Source organism: Schistocerca serialis, chromosome 4 (genome assembly GCF_023864345.2).
Source record: "Schistocerca serialis cubense isolate TAMUIC-IGC-003099 chromosome 4, iqSchSeri2.2, whole genome shotgun sequence".
NCBI classification, from domain to species: domain Eukaryota; kingdom Metazoa; phylum Arthropoda; class Insecta; order Orthoptera; family Acrididae; genus Schistocerca; species Schistocerca serialis.
Genome location: NC_064641.1, coordinates 128096940 through 128120098, shown reverse-complemented (window position 1 = coordinate 128120098; position 23159 = coordinate 128096940). Strand labels below are relative to the sequence as shown.

Here is a 23159-nt window from a genome sequence, read left to right as displayed (position 1 = left end):
AGAGGGCACTCTCATGATGTCAGGTGATGATGCAAGTACCGTAATCCAAGATGGTGGCACCCAGTGTGTTCACCATGAGATTAAGACTCCAACTGACTTAGTACATATCGTCGCCGCCAGAGGGCGCTACCGTGACGTCAGATGATGACGCAAGTGCCGTTATTCAAGGTGGCTGCATACATTTTGTTCGCCATGTGCTCTAGGACACAGCCACTGCACGATCCCATTACGTAATCCAAGATCGACGCTCGCAGTACATCAGATGCACGTCACCCCTGTAGTCAAGCACTGAGAGAGAGAGAGATGCTGTAATGCTTTCTCTCTCACATGTCTATAACAGCGTGTGCCGCGCGTGTAGATCCTGCGGGCGCCACAGATAGTCTTCTACTCACCTAGCGTATGTAACTGAACACATGTGACACCCACATCGCGCAACTAACGTATCAATTACCTAAGCACTTAATTCCAATTAAATTTTAATGATATTCCATACATGAATGTACTATTTGGATATTCAATTATCAAATGAGAATTTTCACATTTTCCTACTAGGAGTGCAGTGTTCATTCATGACATAGGACCCCCCACCCCTAGAATGCTGCACTCCTATTGGCTACTGCATTAGTCACGTGATTCTATGTCATAGAACCCCAGATGATGTCCTGGAGGGCGAAAATGGCGCGAAAATGACTCAGCCTGCTCTCGGTTGCTGTATAGAGTAAGGAAGGACTGCACTCTAATTATTTTGAAACAATTTATTTACGGATGGAGTATATTTATTACACTGACACAAAACACACGCTCTAACATGCTTGGGGCCATCTCACACAGCCCACAGACCTGTAAACTACTTCTAAATAAAGCTCTCCAGACATAGAAAAAACTCCTAAATTAACCAAATAATTTCAGTACACAGTTGCAGACTACACCTAAATAATGCAGCACAGGGATGTAGGGATGTGTGGACACGCTCAGTATTCGTAAACTGTCCAAATAGCACATGGCACAGCCTACAAGCCCACTCGCAAAATAATGCAATCAACACGCGCAAGCACCCTCCGCCAACCACTGTCCACCGGACCGCGAAGTAATGCGGCCATCAGCTGTCAAGCCACGCACAGGCCCCAGCTCAGGTCCCGTAAGCATGAGGCGACCACATCCGTTTCATACTTGCTTTCTGAGAAATTCCTATCCAAATACGTGTTCACCTAGACAGCTCCTGGAGCGACCGGCCAGGGACACACGCGCTGTCACAGTCGCAAGCTGCCGACGAACGCAGGCGAAAGTTGCATCTTGGCGCCATTGATGACGTGTCTGGATGGGAGCGAAGACTTATTTACAGACCGCATACGGTCCAAGCTTGGCCGCACGTGCGGGTTCGTCGCTACTCTCGCTCTAACTGCGGTCCGGTGAAGACACTGCAGAAATCCATTCCAGAGTAGCACAAGCTGCTTTCTGCTTAGCCATTCTAATAGACCATGCATGACGTGTGGTTAACACTTTGCCGCGCGTAGCTACTTACCATCGCAAGTGCATCTAGCAACGTTCTCAGTGTTATACTGAAGCCACATTGCTATCTAAAATAATAACCAAGTCGAACTCTAATAAATTGCATAGTCCCCCAGAAATACTTAACGTGCGCTTTTGTAGGAGTTTTCGTGTTGTCTCAGCTTGTATGCACGGAAATTCTTGCCCTAACAGAACCTCTTTACGAAAATAACGCACAATAACGTCGAATGCAGTCCTCCTCGCGGACCTAACGACGTACCCGCTCCATCACATGCTACCCTGGCTGCTCTCAACATACGCAAATGTTCTCACCCCTATGTAGAGGCTCTTATATCCCAGCATAAAGGATGTGAATAAATCGAGCATTATCATTGGCTATTATCGAATTTACTCACCGAATTACTGATACCGCAGGTATCGAAGCACTGTCCGCCTTTTTTCTTTCTGCAGACGAGATTTTACACAGATCGCCATATTGCACTGACAATTAAATCATACAAACTACCATACATATCGTCAAATACCGAAAGACTCTTACAATGCAATATACACCACAGTAACACACAATATACGCCACAGTAACTTTACAATACAATATATACACATTTTACACAAACAGTGCAGTTATCTTTAACATCTGTATAGCAACCAAAAAAATTACTGTATGCCTACGCTTACACAGGCTATATGTCACGATGTTCCCCTGTTCTAGGAAAGCACCATCCACCTTTCCTTTCTTTCTACAGACGTGGCATTCAGCCGCAATAAACTATTTTACACTGATCGCTATATTGCACCAACAACTAAACCTCACAAAGTGCCATACATATCGTCAAATACGTAGACACCTACTCATTTACACTGTCCTCCCACTCATGCCAGGAGCTTGAATATTAGTGCATGAAACCAATCTCCAACTCAGCAGTATATCAACACGTACCCTGTCGATGTAGTAAACATACAATTCGTATCCTACGCCATACAAAATCACCCCTTTTACATCAGAAAGCCCTCAGTCAATCGAAGTCACTCTTAGAACTGATGTGCAAAGACAGACTCGTTTCCCCCTCAGGACAAGCGCGCTACTATTTCTGGTCTGGACCTGGCTGCTTGCTTGCATTTCTACACCCATCTCCAGACTCTGGGATTACAAGAACACAAGTATTTCCGCATTGTCTGCCATAATATTATATCATTTTCGCTGTACTTCTCGATATCAAGCAACATAATTCCGAAGATATAGACTGGAAATTATTTCTCTACAAACCCTAAAGTATAGCTAAGTGGAGCATGCTCTATACCACTTACTAACTAGAAACAAACAGGTAAAATATGATATTTCCACCCGCGAATACCGATTTCGCTCATGTAACAGATTCCAAATCATCCACATAATTTACAATCCAACTAAGGTCTTTCCCATGTCTAGAGAACAGACAAACCTGTCTTCCACATGCCAGATGCACCCACCACAATCTATCTTCTCTCAACTAAATAAATGCCCAAAATGTGCAGAAACATTCAACCAAACAATTTACATGGGAGGGAATACCAGTTCAGCGCAAACGCACGTCCATACACAATCTTCTCAAATTTCCACTTGATCACGAAAGCCGCCAACACATACTAAGTATTAGTTCGCTATTCGATCGTCTAGAGACGTCAAGGTTGACTCAGATACTTTCCTACACTCCAACAGGCCTCCGCATTTGGACAGCTACTGCCGTTAATGGGAAACGTGAATCATTCCCACCACAGGCCACACATACACGCAATTATTCCAGAAAACCGGTCACATACAGGGCGTTTCAAAAAGAAAGAGCAGATTTCAAACATTTATTTCTCAAAAACTACAAATGATAGAAACACAATTCCAACGGTCCTTCACTCAATATGAGTACCAAATGTTACACAACAAATATCAAAACTGTACCTCAATATGAGCACCATTTGTTACACGACAAATATCAAACCGGTATCTCATTTCTTGCCACACACGACGCAACTGGTCTTTAGTTACCGAATTCACGGCCGCAACAATTCGATGTCGTACCTCTTGAAGAGTAGCGGGCATAGGTGGGACATAAACACAGTCCTTTATGTACCCCCACAAATAAAAATCGCAGGGAGTAAGGTCTGGTGACCTGGGAGGCCACAGACGATGACATTGATCTTGTGCTCCTGCTCTTCCAATCCACCGTCCTGGAATGGTGTTATTTAGGTACCGTCGTACAGGTTCAGAGAAGTGTGGTGGGGCGCCATCTTGCATGAAGATGAAGTGATTTGAATCTTCCTGAAGTTGAGGAAATAGCCAGTTTTCTAACATGTCCAGGTAAATGGTTCCTGTGATAGTTTTCTCCATGAAAAAGAAAGGTCCATAAACTTTGTTTACCGAAATTGCACAAAAGACGTTAACCTTTGGTGAGTCTCTTTCATGTTGAATAACGTCCCTCGGAGTTTCACTCGCCCAAATTCGTACGTTATGCCGATTAAATTTACCAGAAATGTGAAACGTTGATTCATCTGAAAAAATTAATCGTTCGGCAAAATTGTCCTCTTCCATGTCCTGTAGAATTGCAGTTGAAAATTCGAACCTTTTGTTGTGGTCGTCAGGACGCAATGCTTGCAATAACTGCAGTTTGTACGGCTTCATGTGCAGACGGTTACTCAGAACGCGCCATACCGTTGTTTTAGACATGTTTAGTTCGTGACTTGACCGTGCCGTGGATTTTCTAGGGCTCCTTTCGTAAGCTGCACGGACACGCTCGACATTTTCATCCGATGTGCGTGGACGACCCGTGCTTTTTCGCTTGCAGATGCAACCATCTTCTACGAATCTGTGATGCCACTCATAAATTTGCTTATGACGAGGCGGCTGTTTGTTGAATTGACGGCGGAATGCACGTTGCACACCAACAATGGACTCTAACTTTGCAAATTGCAGCACACAAAATGATCGTTCCTGTGGTGTCGTCGCCATTTTCCTACAAACAAACGCCAGCGCCACTGCGGATTTGCATGGAACTTCTGCGCGGACCATTGAAAAACTTTGAACCTTTCTCTGACAAGAAACGTTTGAATTGTGTTTCTATCATTTGTAGTTTTTGAGAAATAAATGTTTGAAATCTGCTCTTTCTTTTTGAAACGCCCTGTATATGTTTTATCATTATAGTTACAATTACATGTTACGATCGCGGTCTCAATTGAACGGCATTCGACAATGAGCGAAGTATCGGAAATACATCCTCTTGACGGCTGTGGCTCTGGAAATGGAAATTTCTGTACCATCCTTACGACTGGACATAGTCATTTCCTTTACACAAACACAAACAAAACCTGATGCTCAAATGCGAACATATCACACACCCACCAGTACTACTAAGTATAGAACTTTGTCAATAACTGATTGCCTACAATACAAAATAATACTGTCCAAAAATCAACAATGGAAGGGCATATCTCTTAGGTTTTTCTTGCAAGTGCTACCACTGTGTTTTAGAAAGAGAGACGCAATTGGCCAGATGTTAAAGAAAAAACCTGATCCCAACAACTACTGCATGTTACTGTCACAAGCTATCTTGGTTCTATAGGTGCACACAAGTATCCAGGTTAAAAGTTATACCCTGTTTACAAATCAAGGTACGACATTACTTCTGAAAGAGGTTGTTTCTTTTTTTCTGGACTTATACCATGACAGTTATTGTAGAAATGTGTATTATCAGCCCCCAATGCAAACTCGGGATAAAATTACTGCATTTTGAAAGTGATTCGGCTAAGGAACATAGTATGTAACCAGTGATTGCGACTCCCTCACACCGCCCCCAACTAGATAATTCTATAGTATTTGTAGCGCATTCGGTCTCAATACCATATCAGAGATTCTGCGATATATCCACTGAGTTATAGGCGATGACTGATTGAGAAGGAACACAAACAATAGAACTAGATGATGTAGTGATTGTGGTCATAAGAAGAAAAATGTACAGTGGCTTCTCAGATGTCTAGTGTTACGCTATCTGCTAGAAATGATGTCCATTATTTGGAATCAGATCTTTCCATTCAAGCACATACCTGTGTTGGATCACACCTACAAGTGAATCATATTTCTACATCTACATATACACTCCGCAATGTTCCACTCCCAAACAGAACAAGGAAAAAATGACTGCTTATATGCCTCTGTACGAGCCCTAATCTCTCTTATCTTATCTTTGTGGTCTTTCCGCGAAATGTACGTTGGTGGCAGTAAAATTGTACTGCAGTCAGCTTCAAATGCTGGTTCTCTAAATTTCCTCAGTAGCGATTCACGAAAAGAACGATTCCTTTCCTCGAGAGACTCCCACCCGAGTTCCTGAACCATTTCCGTAACACTCGCGTGATGATCAAACCTACCAGTAACAAATCTAGCAGCCCGCCTCTGAATTGCTTCTATGTCCTCCCTCAGTCCGACCTGATAGGGATCCCAAACGCCCGAGCAGTACTCAAGAATAGGTCGTGTTAGTGTTTTATAAGCAGTCTCCTTTACAGATGAACCACATCTTCCCAAAATTCTACCAATGAACCGAAGACGACTATCCACCTTCTCCACAACTGCCAATACATGCTTGTCCCACTTCATATCGCTCTGCAATGTTACGCCCAAATATTTAATTGACGTGACTGTGTCAAGCGCTACACTATTAATGGAGTATTCAAACATTACAGGATTGGTTTTTCCTATTCATCGGCATCAATTTACATTTATCTATATATAGAGCTAGCTACCATTCTTTACACCAATCACAAATCCTGTCCAAGTCATCTTGTATCCTCCTACAGTCACTCAACTACAACACCTTCCCGTACACCACAGCACCATCAGCAAACAGCCGCACATTGCCATCCACCCTATCCAAAAGATCATTTATGTAGACAGAAAACAACAGCGGACCTACCACACTTCCCTGGGGTACTCCAGATGATACCCTCACCTCCGATGAACACTCACCATCGAGGACAACGTACTGGGATCTTTTACCTAAGAAGTCTTCAAGTCACTCACATACTTGGCAACCAATTCCATATGCTCATACCTTAGTTAGGAGTCTGCAGTGGGGCACCGAGTCAAACGCTTTCTGGAAGTCAAGGAATATGGCATCCATCTGATACCCTTCATCCATGATTCGCAAGATATCATGTGATACATATTTCTGGCAATCTGATATCTCAAAACGAGTTCCCTTCCTCGAACCTGTCTGCTACACTAAAATTACAACCTGGTTTTAGCCACTCCCTACGCATCTTGCAGCCACGCCCATTTCTGCAGCTTCACGCATGTGATTGTTCCATTTTAAGTCGGAATTGAGCAGAAGTCGGAGAAAGACACACCCACCACCTTCCGCAACTCGTGTAGAAACAGAACGATCTGAGTTACTGCAACAGGACCGTGTTTTGACCATGTGGTACGTCTCCAACCTAGATACAGACACTACAGATCTGCGTCCAATCAAATCTATCACCCCAACATGCTATCATCGTTATTCTCTACCCCCAAACAGAGAAAAATTACGAACTATAAAAGCTCATTGGATATAGAACTCACCTAGGTGCCATTGCTCCGAATGAAGATGCAAAGCTGCAGGTGTGTCCAGCGCGGAGAAAGAGATTTCACAATGCTTCCCCAGAATAGTCCAGCATGCAGCCCTCCAAGCATTCCTAACGGCATACACTGTCCCTAACCGAATTTACACCTCAAACTGCTGCTACTGCTGCCAGTGTGGGCACGATCCTATTCAATATACGGGCACCGCAGAGGCCACTTTAAAGTTTGACCACCTATACTCTAAGCGAATGATCATATCCCACAGACTTTACTAAGTCGCAAAAGACTTTCCATCTGGTCCTGTTTAGTTGTTTCAAACACTGTTTTCTAGCACACTTTTGTACAATGCCAAACATTTCCTTTTTTGTGCCATGACTTCGAGACCTGTGTCACGTTCTAAACTGACATTAAGAAGTTCTGATCCATGGCCTTTTGCAGGAAACTAGACGTTGCATGGTGTAAATCATTTTCTTACGGCGGATAGCATAACATGTAACATGTCAGCTGATTTTAAATAAAAGACAGTTACAACGTAAGCAAACTGGAAGAGTTTTACGGTGTTGGCATAGGTTTCCAAACTACAGTCCGAAGGTGATTCACGAGCTCTACATTTAGACTCCTCTCTCACACTGACAGAATAGCTGATAGCTCTGCGTTCCCTTCCGACTGATTCCTCGTATTGCACTCATGTACGTGATCACTATTTCGCTGCTAGCAACCCCCAGAAGTTGTCACCAATAAACAGAACTCATTCCCCAACTCAAACAAGCGTTGTCAGTCAGTCATAATGTGGTAATCAACAGCGCACCAGTGAACAGATGGGGTGGAAAAGACACCGCCGATGTACTGTAATAATAAGCAACACAGTTGATAGCACGAAGAATTTTAGCAATTTTACAGCAGCTCCTACACAGCCAATGATGTGACAGCATGTCTCCCCTAGTTTCAATATCATAGCAAAACCACCCCTTCTCTACTTTGCGAGTACCATTGCGAATGTAGATAGATGACTTCTCAGTATGTCCATTCAGTGTTAATTCTCGAACACATAAATCATCAAAGTATACCAGACATTGCTCTACATATTTCTAACCCCTCGAGCATAGTGCCTAATTTACGGTCTACCTCTCTGCGTATGAGAGTCACAGAGCATCCGTGCTGTCTTAGGGTAAAATTAGAGAGTGAAAGACCCTCCTCACACTGTCACTGACCAACACACCCTGCAGCACCGTTACCAAATTAATCTGCATCCGATCAGAAGAAGACCACTACACTCCCTGTCCAAGTGCGCGAGATTGCTCGAGATGCAACCATGTCGAGGAGCTTAGCACTCCTTAACGATGTATAGTAACATATTCCAAAGTGCCATATTGTAATAGCACACAGCTAAGAAGAACAAGAAAAGATTAATTTTTATATGTGATGGAGCTCCAGATGGATAGAGTTCGACGCATTTTACGTAAATCAACCAAGCTATAAAGTCTAAAGTATTGTTATAGAGTCTAGGATCGGTACCTGAAAGGTTATTGGTAAGAGAGAGAGAACATAAACACAGGCGCTCCTAAGGCTACAACGTTCTGCACTTAAAACGGGCCTATAATGTTAGATGTATGGAATGTAGCGTTGTTAATATTCCATGTGAAAAATATATTTCAATCAAATGACACACATCCTTCTTCCCCGTTTCTCTACGATAAACTATATTCTCGAACCGTAAAACGAAAAACAAACTACTTACGTAAAACACTTGCCCTGCGTTACGCAACCACAATATAGCTTTCCAGAGACGTATAGTGTCCACTGTTCACATCATGGTTCAGAAATTATATGATGCCTGCATGAGATCTATATAAAATGATCGTTAGTAGCAAGGGACACATCCTACAAGGAAACATATAAACGCTTAGCAGCAGTGTCCGACATGTGAAAATTACAAGTCATTCGGTCACTAACTCTGTAAACAGCACATCAGTCAGGCAGATGTGTACATGGGGATTGCAGCGCCTCACAAACTCCTATCACTGACTTAGTTATGATGCTGAAGTCTTGACTTTACACCCAAGATACGATAGGGAGCATCGCATAAATCAAAGTTCGTTTAGAGGAATATGTCAAGTTTCATCACACATGATATAGAAGTCCTCTGATGACCGGCAGGTTTACCATTAATGATCGCAAGTAGACAGTGCTTTAAACCACATACAGAACACATGGCTGTATACGAGTAGAACACGGACTATGTCACATGACTTATGCATCCAGACAGAACAACAGAAAACAATAGACCTGCAGCAACTTCTCCTTCTCTAGACGGCATCAGTCAACTATTAAATTGTACCTCGTTACAGCTCCATCTCAATCGATCTCCCCATCCACTCTCTGTTACCCTTTAATGCCGATGCAAGTAAGTTTACAGATGAATGGTTCACTGTCCTCCCGAAACCATAAAATACAGCAGTGTATCACTGGTACCTCAATAGACATACAGTATAATACTGCCTCAATGCGAAAAAATTGACTCCCTCCCTAATTCCCCTCATTTCAATGTCGACGTTTCAGTTAGTGGAGGTAGCCCAATTTACCTTCTACCCACCAAAATTCAAACTTGCCGCCAACACCCGCCATCTTGGGTAAAGGTACTTGCGTCATCAGCTAACGTCATGGCCGCCATCATGGATGACGTCATGCGCTGTTGCTAAGTCTACACGACGCCATCTTGGAAGACATCATCGTCGCCATCTTGGATACATCTGGCAACAATCCAGAGTGTCCCAGAATGCAGGTTGCCCCAATACTCACATTTTCTGCTCTTGGCTTCCCTCCCGTACATCTGCACCAACATTCCTTGTGTCTCTATGGCAGTTTTCCACAATTTGTAACAGAACTTGATGCTTACACATTGCTCCTTTCCGCTGTGACACTTCCTCTCACACTGAATACGTTCAAATGGTCGCAATCTGTTTGCACAGCTAGTCACATGCAGTGTATGCCATGTGTCGATTCTCCTCAAATCTCTGAAGACCCATGTGCATGCATGCACACATGCGCCAAGTTGCCGTTCAAAAATGACACCATGTACCGAACTTTTTAGACACACCACATATACTGTAAGCCCTAAGGGTCCTATCACTCTCCCTTGGGTACTCCGGAAATTACTTTTACATCTCTCTATTTTTCTCTGTTACGAGAGACGTCCTCCCCACATGAACCATAGACCTTGCCGTTGGTAGGGAGGCTTGCGTGCCTCAGCAATACAGATAGCCATACCATAGGTGCAACCACAACGGAGGGGTATCTGTTGAGAGGCCAGACAAACATCTGGTTCCTGAAGAGGGGCAGCAGCCTTTTCAGTAGTTGCAGGGGCAACAGTCTGGATGATTGACTGATCTGGCCTTGTAACACTAACCAAAACGGCCTTGCTGTGCTGGTACTGCGAACGGCTAAAAGCAAGGGGAAACTATGGCCGTAATTTTTCCCAAGGGCATGCAGCTTTACTGTATGGATAAATGATGATGGCGGCCTCCTGGGTAAATCAAATAGGGGTAATGCAGGAGTAGGTTTAATAATGAATAAAACAATAGGAATGCGGGTAAGCTACTACAAACAGCACAGCGAACGCATTGTTGTGGCCAAGATAGACACTAAGCCCACGCCTACGACAGTAGTACAAGTCTATATGGCAACTAGCTCTGCAGATGACGAAGAGCTTGAAGAAATGTATGATGAAATAAAAGAAATTATTCAGATAGTGAATGAAGACGAAAATTTAATAGTCATGGGTGACTGGAATTCGGTAGCAGGAAAAGGGAGAGAAGGTGAATATGGATTGGGGGTAAGAAATGAAAGGGGAAGCCGCCTGGAGGAATTTTGCACGGAGCACAACTTAATCATAGCTAACACTTGGTTCAAGAATCATAAAAGAATGTTGTATAAATGGAAGAAGCCTGGAGATACTGACAGGTTTCAAATAGATTATATAATGGTAAGACAGAGATTTAGGAACCAGGTTTTAAATTGTAAGATATTTCCAGGAACAGATGTGGACTCTGACCACAACCTATTGGTTATGAACTGTAGATTAAAATTGAAGAAACTGCAAAAAGGTGGGAATTTAAGGAGATGGGACCTGGATAAACTGACTAAACCAGAGGTTTTACAGAGTTTCAGGGAGAGCATAAGGGAACAATTGACAAGAACGGGGGAAAGAAATACATCTGAGGGATGAAGTAGTGAAGGCAGCAGAGGATCAAGTAGGTAAAAAGACGAGGGCTAGTAGAAATCCTTGGGTGACAGAAGAAATATTGAATTTAATTGGCGAAAGGAGAAAATATAAAAATGCAGTAAATGAAGCAGGCAAAAAGGAATACAAACGTCTCAAAAATGAGATCGACAGGAAGTGCAAAATGGCTAAGCATGGCCGGCCGAAGTGGCCGTGCGGTTAAAGGCGCTGCAGTCTGGAACCGCAAGACCGCAACGGTCGCAGGTTCGAATCCTGCCTCGGGCATGGATGTTTGTGATGTCCTTAGGTTTCACTAGTTCTAAGTTCTAGGGGACTAATGACCTCAGCAGTTGAGTCCCATAGTGCTCAGAGCCATTTGGCTAAGCATGGATGGATAGAGGACAAATGTAAAGATGTGGAGGCTTATCTCACTAGGGGTAAGATACACTCCTGGAAATGGAAAAAAGAACACATTGACACCGGTGTGTCAGACCCACCATACTTGCTCCGGACACTGCGAGAGGGCTGTACAAGCAATGATCACACGCACGGCACAGCGGACACACCAGGAACCGCGGTGTTGGCCGTGGAATGGCGCTAGCTGCGCAGCATTTGTGCACTGCCGCCGTCAGTGTCAGCCAGTTTGCCGTGGCATACGGAGCTCCATCGCAGTCTTTAACACTGGTAGCATGCCGCGACAGCGTGGACGTGAACCGTATGTGCAGTTGACGGACTTTGAGCGAGGGCGTATAGTGGGCATGCGGGAGGCCGGGTGGACGTACCGCCGAATTGCTCAACACGTGGGGCGTGAGGTCTCCACAGTACATCGATGTTGTCGCCAGTGGTCGGCGGAAGGTGCACGTGCCCGTCGACCTGGGACCGGACCGCAGCGACGCACGGATGCACGCCAAGACCGTAGGATCCTACGCAGTGCCGTAGGGGACCGCACCGCCACTTCCCAGCAAATTAGGGACACTGTTGCTCCTGGGGTATCGGCGAGGACCATTCGCAACCGTCTCCGTGAAGCTGGGCTACGGTCCCGCACACCGTTAGGCCGTCTTCCGCTCACGCCCCAACATCGTGCAGCCCGCCTCCAGTGGTGTCGCGACAGGCGTGAATGGAGGGACGAATGGAGACGTGTCGTCTTCAGCGATGAGAGTCGCTTCTGCCTTGGTGCCAATGATGGTCGTATGCGTGTTTGGCGCCGTGCAGGTGAGCGCCACAATCAGGACTGCATACGACCGAGGCACACAGGGCCAACACCCGGCATCATGGTGTGGGGAGCGATCTCCTACACTGGTCGTACACCACTGGTGATCGTCGAGGGGACACTGAATAGTGCACGGTACATCCAAACCGTCATCGAACCCATCGTTCTACCATTTCTAGACCGGCAAGGGAACTTGCTGTTCCAACAGGACAATGCACGTCCGCATGTATCCCGTGCCACCCAACGTGCTCTAGAAGGTGTAAGTCAACTACCCTGGCCAGCAAGATGTCCGGATCTGTCCCCCATTGAGCATGTTTGGGACTGGATGAAGCGTCGTCTCACGCGGTCTGCACGTCCAGCACGAACGCTGGTCCAACTGAGGCGCCAGGTGGAAATGGCATGGCAAGCCGTTCCACAGGACTACATCCAGCATCTCTACGATCGTCTCCATGGGAGAATAGCAGCCTGCATTGCTGCGAAAGGTGGATATACACTGTACTAGTGCCGACATTGTGCATGCTCTGTTGCCTGTGTCTATGTGCCTGTGGTTCTGTCAGTGTGATCATGTGATGTATCTGACCCCAGGAATGTGTCAATAAAGTTTCCCCTTCCTGGGACAATGAATTCACGGTGTTCTTATTTCAATTTCCAGGAGTGTAGATACTCCCTACAGGAAAATTAAAGAGACCTTTGGAGAAAAGAGAACCACTTGTATGAATATCAAGAGCACAGATGGGAACCCAGTTCTAAGCAAAGAAGGGAAAGCAGAAAGGTGGAAGGAGTATATAGAGGGTCTATACAAGGGCGATGTACTTAAGGGCAATGTTATAGAAATGCAAGAGGAGGTAGAGGAAGATGAAATGGGAGATATGATACTGCATGAAGAGTTTGATAGAGCACTGAAAGACCTAAGTCGAAACAAGGCCCCGGGAGTAGACAACATTCCATCAGAACTACTGACAGCCTCGGGAGAGCCAGTCCTGACAAAACTCTACCATCTGGTGAGCAAAATGTTTGAGACAGGTGAAATACCCTCAGACTTCAAGAAGAATATAATAATTCCAATCCCAAAGAAAGCAGGAGTTGACAGATGTGAAAATTACCGAACCATCAGTTTAAAAAGTCATGGCTGGAAAATACTAAAGCGAATTTTTTACAGAGGAATGGAAAAACTGGTAGAAGCCGACCTCGGGGAAGATCAGTTTGGGTTCCGTAGAAATATGGGAACACGTGAGGCAATACTGACCCCACGACTTATTTTAGAAGCTAGATTAAGAAAAGGCAAACCTACGTTTCTAGCATTTGTAGATTTAGAGAAATCTTTTGACAATGTTGACTGGAATACTCTCTTTCAAATTCTAAAGGTGGCAGGGGTAAAATACAGGGAGCGAAAGGCTATTTACAATTTGCACAGAAACCAGATGGCAGTTATAAGAGTCGAGGGACACGAAAGGGAAGCAGTGGTTGGGAAGAGAGTGAGACAGGGTTGTAGCATCTCCCCGATGTTGTTCAATCTGTATATTGAGCAAGCAGTAAAGGAAACAAAAGAAAAATTCGGAGTAGGTATTAAAATCCATGGAGAAGAAATAAAAACTTTGAGGTTCGCCGATGACATTGTAATTCTGTCAGAGACAGCAAAGGACTTGGAAGAGCAGTTGAACGGAATGGACAGTGTCTTGAGGGGAGGATATAAGATGAACATCAACAAAAGCAAAACGAGTATAATGGAATGTAGTCGAATTAAGTCGGGTGATGTTGAGAATATTAGATTAGGAAATGAGACACTTAAAGTAGTAAAGGAGTTTTGCTATTTGGGGAGCAAAATAACTGATGATGGTCGAAGTAGAGAGGATATAAAATGTGGACTGACAATGGCAAGGAAAGCGTTTCTGAAGAAGAGAAATTTGTTAACATCGAGTATAGATTTAAGTGTCAGGAAGTCGTTTCTGAAAGTATATGTATGGAGTGTAGCCATGTATGGAAGTGAAACATGGACGATAACTAGTTTGGACAAGAAGAGAATAGAAGCTTTCGAAATGTGGTGCTACAGAAGAATGCTGAAGATTAGATGGGTAGATCACATAACTAATGAGGAGGTAATGAATAGGATTGGGGAGAAGAGGAGTTTGTGGCACAACTTGACTAGAAGAAGGGATCGGTTGGTAGGACATGTTCTGAGGCATCAAGGGATCACCAATTTAGTATTGGAGGGCAGCGTGAAGGGTAAAAATCGTAGAGGGAGACCAAGAGATGAATACACTAAGCAGATTCAGAGGGATGTAAGCTGCAGTACGTACTGGGAGATGAAGAATCTTGCGCAGGACAGAGTAGCATGGAGAGCTGCATCAAACCAGTCTCAGGACTGAAGACAACAAAAACAACAAGAGAGACGTGTTGAGTCCTATCTACAAGGAAGTGTTGAATCCACTCGCAAACTTGGTCCGATACAATATGATCCGTTGTCTACACCCTTTGGATATCATGGAGGAACAGAGCGAGCTGTGTTTCCCAATATCTCTGTTTGCGGGATCCATATTGATGTCTATAGAGATTTTCGTTCTCCAAAAACGTCATAATTCTTGAGCATAAAACCTGTTCCATAATTCTACACTAGATAGATGCCAACGATTTAGGTCTATAGTTACGTACATCTATCCCACGACCCTTCTTGAAAACGAGAATGGCTTGCCCTTTTTTTCCGAATGACCTGCGCCTTTTTCCAGACGCTAGGTACCCCTCGTTGCTCCAGCGAACTACGATAAATTGTTGCCAGAAGCGTAGCAACTTCTTGCGCATAATCTTTGTTGAATCTTGCAGGTATCATCTGGTTCTGATGCATTCACACTACTAAGCGATTGTAATTGCTCTCCTACTCCGTGAATGGGTATCTCAGTGCCTACCATTTGGACGTTCGTACGATGATTGACGTCTCAGACCGTATCACGATCTTCCGCGGTGAAACGATTTTGGAAGACCGAATTCAGTATTTTGACCTTCTCTCTGTTATCTTCCGTTTAGTTGCTAGTATGGGAACTGAATGATAATAAATGATTTCGGACAGCTTAGGGTTTTTACTCCTGTAATATGTTTTTCAAGTCACTAGCACTTTGTAGAAGCGGGAACATCCGTCTGGCTGCTCTCGGAAATGTACAAGGGCAAGTGACTGACTTCGAGCTGTCATTGCTCGGAAATAATGCGCTGCACCGTGAAGTAATAATCACGGAATATGTGATCGGAGACTCTTCGAGCGCCCATACTCCGATTGGTTGGGGTTGGTTGTGGAATTTGGGGAAGGGGACCAAACATCGAGGTCATCGGTGCCATCGGATTAGGGAAAGATGGGGAAGGAAGTCGGCCGTGGCCTTTCAAAGGAATCATCCCAACATTTGCCTGAAGCGATGTAGGGAAATCACGGAAAACCTAAATCAGGTTGGCCGGACGCGGGTTTGAACCGTCGTCATCCCGAAGGCGAGTCCAGTGTGCTAACCACTGCACCACCTCGCTCGATCCGACACTGGTTGTTCCATGCATCGTACGATACACGTGGAGGGAAATTTCAGGTCATCTAACGTGCCTAAAGAAAATTGTTTTATGTAAATGAAACAGTGCTACATCCGCCTCTGTAGTTAGTTTATCAATAAAACGTTTAGTGCTTATGTAAAAATATTAAAATATCTATTTTGGCGTTTGCGCATGTTCTCCGCTATGCACTCTTTCTCATTCGATTTTGAGGAAACTATTCGATAAAAAAAGACAATTTTTCACGTCTTAGAATCTGATATCACAGCTTGATAACTAACCGGATTTCATTTCGCTGTTGTCTATAATTACTTCGAAATTAAGTAAAACACAGTGCATGTTTTGACAAGTTTGCAGTTGAAAATGTAGTCGCTGGTCAGTATATCGGGTGCATGTTAGGTCATACAATGCTGCGTGCCAGATGAAGGTCAAGATACTTTTAACGCTGGCAGGCCAGACACCCCTCTGGAAATTCTCGAGTAAATTTCTATATGTAAAAGGCAATGTCCTGGCTAAGTGACTCTTCATCGCCCAGTCCAAACAGCTAAGGACAGAAACTTGACATTTGAAGATGTCAACAAAGTTCCTGGGTCTACTTGTTAATAGCAATCTAAACTGGTCCTTAAACATTCCTTACCTATATATAAAAAAAAAACTAAGCTCAGCAATTTACGCAATTCGTGCAATTGCTTGCTTCAGTGACTTAAATACCTTGAAAGCTGCCTATTTTTGTTATTTTCGTGCCCTGATGGCCTATGGAATTATATTCTGGGGAAACTAGCCAAAGGCAAGCAAAATCCTCATAGCCCAAAGAAGAGTCATTAGGATTCTGTGTGGTGTCAATTACAGACATTCCTGCTGGAAACTCTTCCAAGAGCTGAGAATACTCACAACAGTATCACAGTACATTTTCTCTCTCACGTGTTTCTTGTGTAAAAACCATTCCCTTTTTTAAATGAACAGCATGTATCATAACTATGACACTAGGGTAAAAAATGATCTACATCTTGAACAAAAGAATCTAAGTATGGTACAAAAAGGAGTACACTACTCTTGCACAAAAATATTTAATGCTCTCCCTCAGGCAATAAAAATGTCAGTTACTGATCCACCTACTTTTAAAGATCAACTTAAACAATATCTTCTAAGTAAAACCATTTACTCACTGGACGATTTATGTATGAGAATATGTGAATTGATTTTGATGTATTGTAAGTCTGTTCAATGTAATTTGTAACTTTTTACAAAAAAACAATTCTTGTAAACATTTTTTCTATGTAATATATTATTCATTGTACAACCTATTATTATAAACAAATGTCTCAAATCTATGTAAATGACACGTTCTACACCCAAGCGATTTATCGCTAATGGGTCTACAGAAAATAAATGAAATAAATAAATTATGCTGTAGGTGTCGTTTAAAAAGGGACTTTTCGAAATTCCAGCTCTAAGGGAGTGAAATAGTGGATGAAGTTTTTTTAAAAAAAACATCGTTATTAAGGCAGTTTTGAAGCTAGACCTACGAAAATTGGTATTCGATTTCTCAGTTAGAAATAAAATAATACGTGTTTCAGCATTTCTGGAAATTTAACCCTATGAGGATGAAATAGTGGGTGAACGCTTTTTTTAATATATCATTATTGAAGAACTACTGAAGTATTTTTAAAAACTCCGTCTATGAACAATGGCATTTGACTTCTCGGTTACAAATTAAAAAATACGTGTTTCAGTGTCTTTGGAAATTGAACACGTAAGGAGACAAAATGGGAAATGAGATATTTTATGAAAATATTTTATTATGAAACCATTTATAAAGCTAAATCTATGAATATTTTAAATTTGGCTTCTCAGTTAGAAATAAAAAAAATACGTGTTTCACTGTTTTTGGAAATTCGAGCCCTATCATCGCCCGGCCCAAACCGTTAACGATAGAAACTTGGAAGTTTGGAGAGGGTGTGGATCTTACGCTATAGGCATTGTTTAAGAAAGTATTGTGTGAAATTCAACGCCAAAGGGGTTAATAGGTAATGAAAGGCTTTTTGAAAGTATCTCACTATTAAGAGAATTTTGAAGCTAGAACTATGAAAACTGGTATTTGGTTTCTCGGTCAGAAATAAAAAAATAGGTGTTTCAGGATTTTTTGGAAATTCAACCGTTATGGGGATAAAATAGTGGGTGAAAGATTTTTTTGAAAATAAATAATTATTAAAGAACTACTAAAGGATTTTTAAGACTACATCTATGATAATTGGTATTCGACTTCTCGGTTAGAAATAAAAAAAAACCTGTTTCAGTGTTTCTGGAAATTCAATCCCTCAGGGAGTGCAATAGGGGATGAAAATTTTTAAGAAAATAATTCGTTACATTAAAAAAAAATTTAAACTAAATTTATGAAAATTGTTATTTCATTTCTCGGGTAGATACAAAGAAATATTTGTTAGGGGATGAAAGTTGCTATGCAAATAACTCCACAAGAACGCAAAAGGCATGATTAACAAAGACTGTGGACTTCAGCTAGCAGAGTCATTCGGGAAAGACTATGCTTATATGGCCTTAATTAGCGTGAATTCAATTAAACTAAAACAAAAAATCTCTGCAAGTCATACAGTCTACGCGAGCGAAGCAGCGGGCGCTGAGATAGTACGTAATATATTTGCAAATTGTCTGTGATTAAGTTGCCAGCGACGCGCCATACGCGTGATTAGTATTGCCGCTTGCTGAGACTTGTTGCTTGTGATTTGCTGACGAGTCATATTTTGTGAAATAATATTTTGTCGGCAAGTTTCGGCATTTGCTGTTCTTTGTATTGGACTATTCCTTGTCATATACAATTGCATATGCCTTGTTTTGTCCTTCAATAATGATGGTATTTATGTGATCGTTAATTTACTTTCGATAGCAGTGTTACAGTTTCTTTCTCTGTTTTGCTTTGTAGTCTATGTGTGTCTGGTTATGTGTGTACATCATCAATCTTCAACGAGAAAGGTAGCGCTTAAGCGTTCTTAAGAATTTTAGTCCATTATCCGTTATAGGACATGAAAGTGAAAATTATGCAGGTTATGAATAACTGAAATAAGCAACACTTTCGTACATTTTCCGTGAAAATGTAAACTGTGCGTCGTACAGAAATGATGAAAGACGGACGTAAAGTGCAATATAGGAATGCTAGACAATCGAATTTTGATCTTCTGATCTAAATAATAAAGCCGACAAGGATTTGAGCTCTGGGTAAGGTATAGCCTGGATTTTGAAAGGTCGTCACAAAAAACTAAAATTCATATAAAAGGGACTTACGCGCATGTTTTCGTAGCGCGAACTGTTAATATTTCCGCGCGGTCAGGACAGATGAATGTCGCAGGGCGTCAGAAATAAGCACGAAACGGGCCGCAATACAAGTTATTATGGCGGAAGGAAATGGGGAGAACGAAAAGCCGTTTTCCCATAGCAATCTGCCTCGTAAGAATGGAGAAATCGAAGGAGAGGTGGAAAGTGAAGAAGAAGAGAACCCTATTAAACTAGACCTAGGTTTAGGTAACGAACATAAAGTCGACAAAAGAGCTGTTTCGGAACAAGTTCGAGGGACAGAACATCATTCATCCACAACAGGTTGAGTGTGTCTTCTATCACCAAGATTTGTTTTATTTTGTTTCCGAAATAGTCACCAATATCGCGCAGTGTTTTAACCACTCCACTAACATTTAGTTTAGTGAAGAGAGTGTTAAGAAATAATGAAAAGCTTAAGACGGGAGCTGTCTAATCTTTATTAGGAACCCCCACGTAGGTTTACTATTGTGTTAATACACCGTTCTAAATGCTTTCAGGTTCTAGCGACACGCCAAAGAGAGAGGAAAATCCATTTTCGTTCAAGCACTTCTTGAAAAGAGACAGCGGAAGTACCAGTTACCAGAACACAGGAGCTAGACCGAAGATTTATAGAACAACTCCACCAAATAACTTCGAAGATAGAGGCCAAGAGGGGGTTTCGACAGAAAGAGATTCACCATCGTATAATAGAAATGCTTCATCAAGAAGCGTTGGTAATCCTGAGTTGTCATCAGTTTTACCTGACTTTGTTCAGGATCATTTGATCATGGAGCAATGTTATCTTAACCACAGCAGTAATATAAGTTCACCACACATTACTGCTAATCTAGAGAGCTTTCCAGATTTTACATTCAAGAATACTTCACCAAGAGAGTCAATAATATCTGATAGTGCAGGTAGAGAACAGAGAGAATGGGAAGAACCAAAGACTAATGAATCCAGTTTGGTGTCAGACATTCAGTGTGACCTGACTGGTATACCAGAACAGGCAAAATCCAGAATTTGTACGGTGCCTCTAGATTTGCCAAATTTTAGCCGGAATGTAGTGAATGGCACAAGTCGACCCCTAGTTCCTGGTGATGTGTTACCATTTGATTTACCTCTGGTTGGAGAAGCAAGTGGCGATTCATCTGTAGCAGCAGATTCATTATCTACTAGAAATGGTGCATCAGTTGCTGAAGTGGGTGTATCTAAAAGTTTACCAGACTTTCTTTCTGATGGTCCTATTCACAGTGGTAGGCATAATGATACAGAAGCTTCAGTTAGTTTGACATCTGAGTTTTCAAGAAACAGTATTTCAACTCCACATACACCTGAAGGACAGCTGCAGAGGGTAAGTTGCTTCAGACAAAACTGTTTATTGACAATAAAACAAATAAACTATTTCTGTCATTGGCAGACTGCAAGTGGAATTAACAGTTTGTTATGTAATTATTATTGCTCCAATTCAGGCTTGCTGTCGTTGAAAATAGAACAATTCCTGTAGTGACTGTAGTAGGTTGTGGAAAATAAATGAAAATTAACAATTTCCTTTGTTAAATATGTTTCAAATATGATTAAAATAGCATGTGTGATTGTGATGGTACCTTATGTAACTTAAGACTGAAGATACCAACTGCTGCTTTGTAGTTCTTGTGTGTGAAGGGGTTTTCCTTCCTCCCCTGCTCTCCCCTGGTGTGATCTGTAGCAAAGTCAGTAGATTTGTCATTGTGACATTTAGTACGGGTTCATGAAGCAACATGTGAAACCTACTTAGTGATTGGTTCAGCTGTTTCAAGTTTCAGACAGAATTCATCATTGCCAACATTCACTCCATATTTTATGTACTTTTAATTGTAAATAACTAAAATAACAAGGGGAGAAGGGCATAATGTTACTCACATATTTTATGTACAGCTTGGATGCAATATGCCCTATTGATAGGTAGTTTAAAGGAATCAGTGAGATAGAGCGAACAGCAATGTTTCTGATAATGAAGAATGTAAACTAACCTCCACAGGCTATTATCTTTCTCAAGCTGTGGTGCATTTTCTAAATTAGAGCAGTTAGCAAGTTGTAGGTACTACAGCAACATTATTATTACTTATTACTCAGCCGAAAAACCAATGTATTATTGGCTTTCTGGTTGCCATGCTACATTGCCAGTATACATGCAACACCACACAAATTAGCAATCACTATGAAAATTTTAGCCAGTTAATAGTTTGTGTAAGTCACTATTGCTGAAACCCTTGTAAGTAGTTTATGCATATTTTTTGTTGTTGTCTTCGGTCAAAAGACCGGTTTGATGCAGCTCTCCAGTCCCTTCAGCTCAGTTTTACCCCCCCCCCCCCCCCCCCCACACACACACATACACACTTCTCTCCATTATCAGATTTACTATCCCTTTTTTATCAGGATGTGTCGTATTGACCTTTACATTTCATTGTAGTAACGTAGTTAGTTACTGTAGTTAGTTTCATACTCCATGCATCATTTGCATGATAATAATGATGTGGAACGAGTCATCATCATCATCATTATTACTAAATATACAGATGTGAGTCAGTAATTCCTGCCCACTGCCTTGAATGCATTACAGTAACAGAAATTTTTCTGGGATTACAGAAGTGTCCGATTCCACCCGTCTGCTTTGACCCATGTCATCATCAATATGGCGGAAATGGCTATTCTAAGCGTCTCTATAAATAAGACAATAACATCTCCCTCCAAAAATACAATCAAACTAACAGGACAACTGCGGGAAATTGGGGGTTTTGGGGTGAGGACAAGTTAAATATAATATAAATAAAAAAAAGAACACAATGATCCCAAAACACAAAATGACGAACAAAAAGAAGGAAAAAAATGTGCTGTAAGAATAATACATGGTGCTCACTGATAATCATCTTGGAGATATTTGTATAAGGAGTTTGGCATTCTGACCACTGCTTCACAGTATATTTATTCTCTCAAGAAGTCTGTTGTAATAATCCACTGCAGTTAAAAAGGAACAATGATGTACATGATTAAAATACCAGAAGGAAAAGTTACATTCATTACTCTACATTCATGTTGTCTTTAGGAGTTCCAAAATGTAGGCCACCCTGTTTATTATTCCCTCACCGTGTGTTCTTATCACTGGTGCAGTACCTCAAAATGTGTGGAACTGATTGCGTTTCATCTTTTTAAAAGTGAGAGTGGGGTTATTCGCAGAAAAACAGTCACTGATACTTTTAAGAACTTTATGATGTCTTTTGTTTCTGTTGGTGTGCTTGGATTGATTACAATATTAGTGTCGATTGATTACGATTCAAGTGTCATCTGCAAAAGGAACTAATTCTTCTTTCGTATTAAATGGAAGATTATTTACATATATGAGTAACAATGATGGACCCAAGATTGAGCCTGAGGGAACTCCATATGTGATATATCCCAGTCAGAGGCATCTCCCCTGATTACATTGGAGAATTACTAAATACAACTTTCTGCATTCTTTTGGTGAGATATGCCACAATCCATTGGTTCACTATACCATCAGTTCCATAAAATCTCTGTTTGTCTAGGAGGATATTGTATTTCACACAGTCATATGCCTTAGATAGGTCACTGAAAATACCAACCAGTGCTATATTATTGCTTAATGCTTGCAAAATGTGGTGAGTGAATGTGTAAATGACATTCTCAGCCAAGCAACAGTTTTGAAATCTGAACTGTGATTTACTAAGGATATTATTGTTCCTTAGGTGGGAAACTATTCTAGACTGCATCACATTCTCAAAAATTTTGGAAAATGATGTTAGTGTTGAAACAGT

General features: G+C 42.0%; 1 protein-coding gene across 1 annotated transcript in view; it reads left to right on the top strand.

The window, feature by feature from the left end:
- Positions 1-19422: 19422 nt before the first annotated feature.
- The window catches only part of LOC126474126 (uncharacterized), an 85340-nt gene continuing 81603 nt past the window's right edge, over positions 19423-23159 (top strand). The window contains exons 1-2 of the mRNA XM_050101561.1: positions 19423-19647; positions 19863-20698. Of these exons, the coding sequence (XP_049957518.1) occupies positions 19443-19647; positions 19863-20698 (1041 nt within the window). The 5' untranslated portion in view covers positions 19423-19442. The remainder of the gene's footprint in view (positions 19648-19862; positions 20699-23159) is intronic.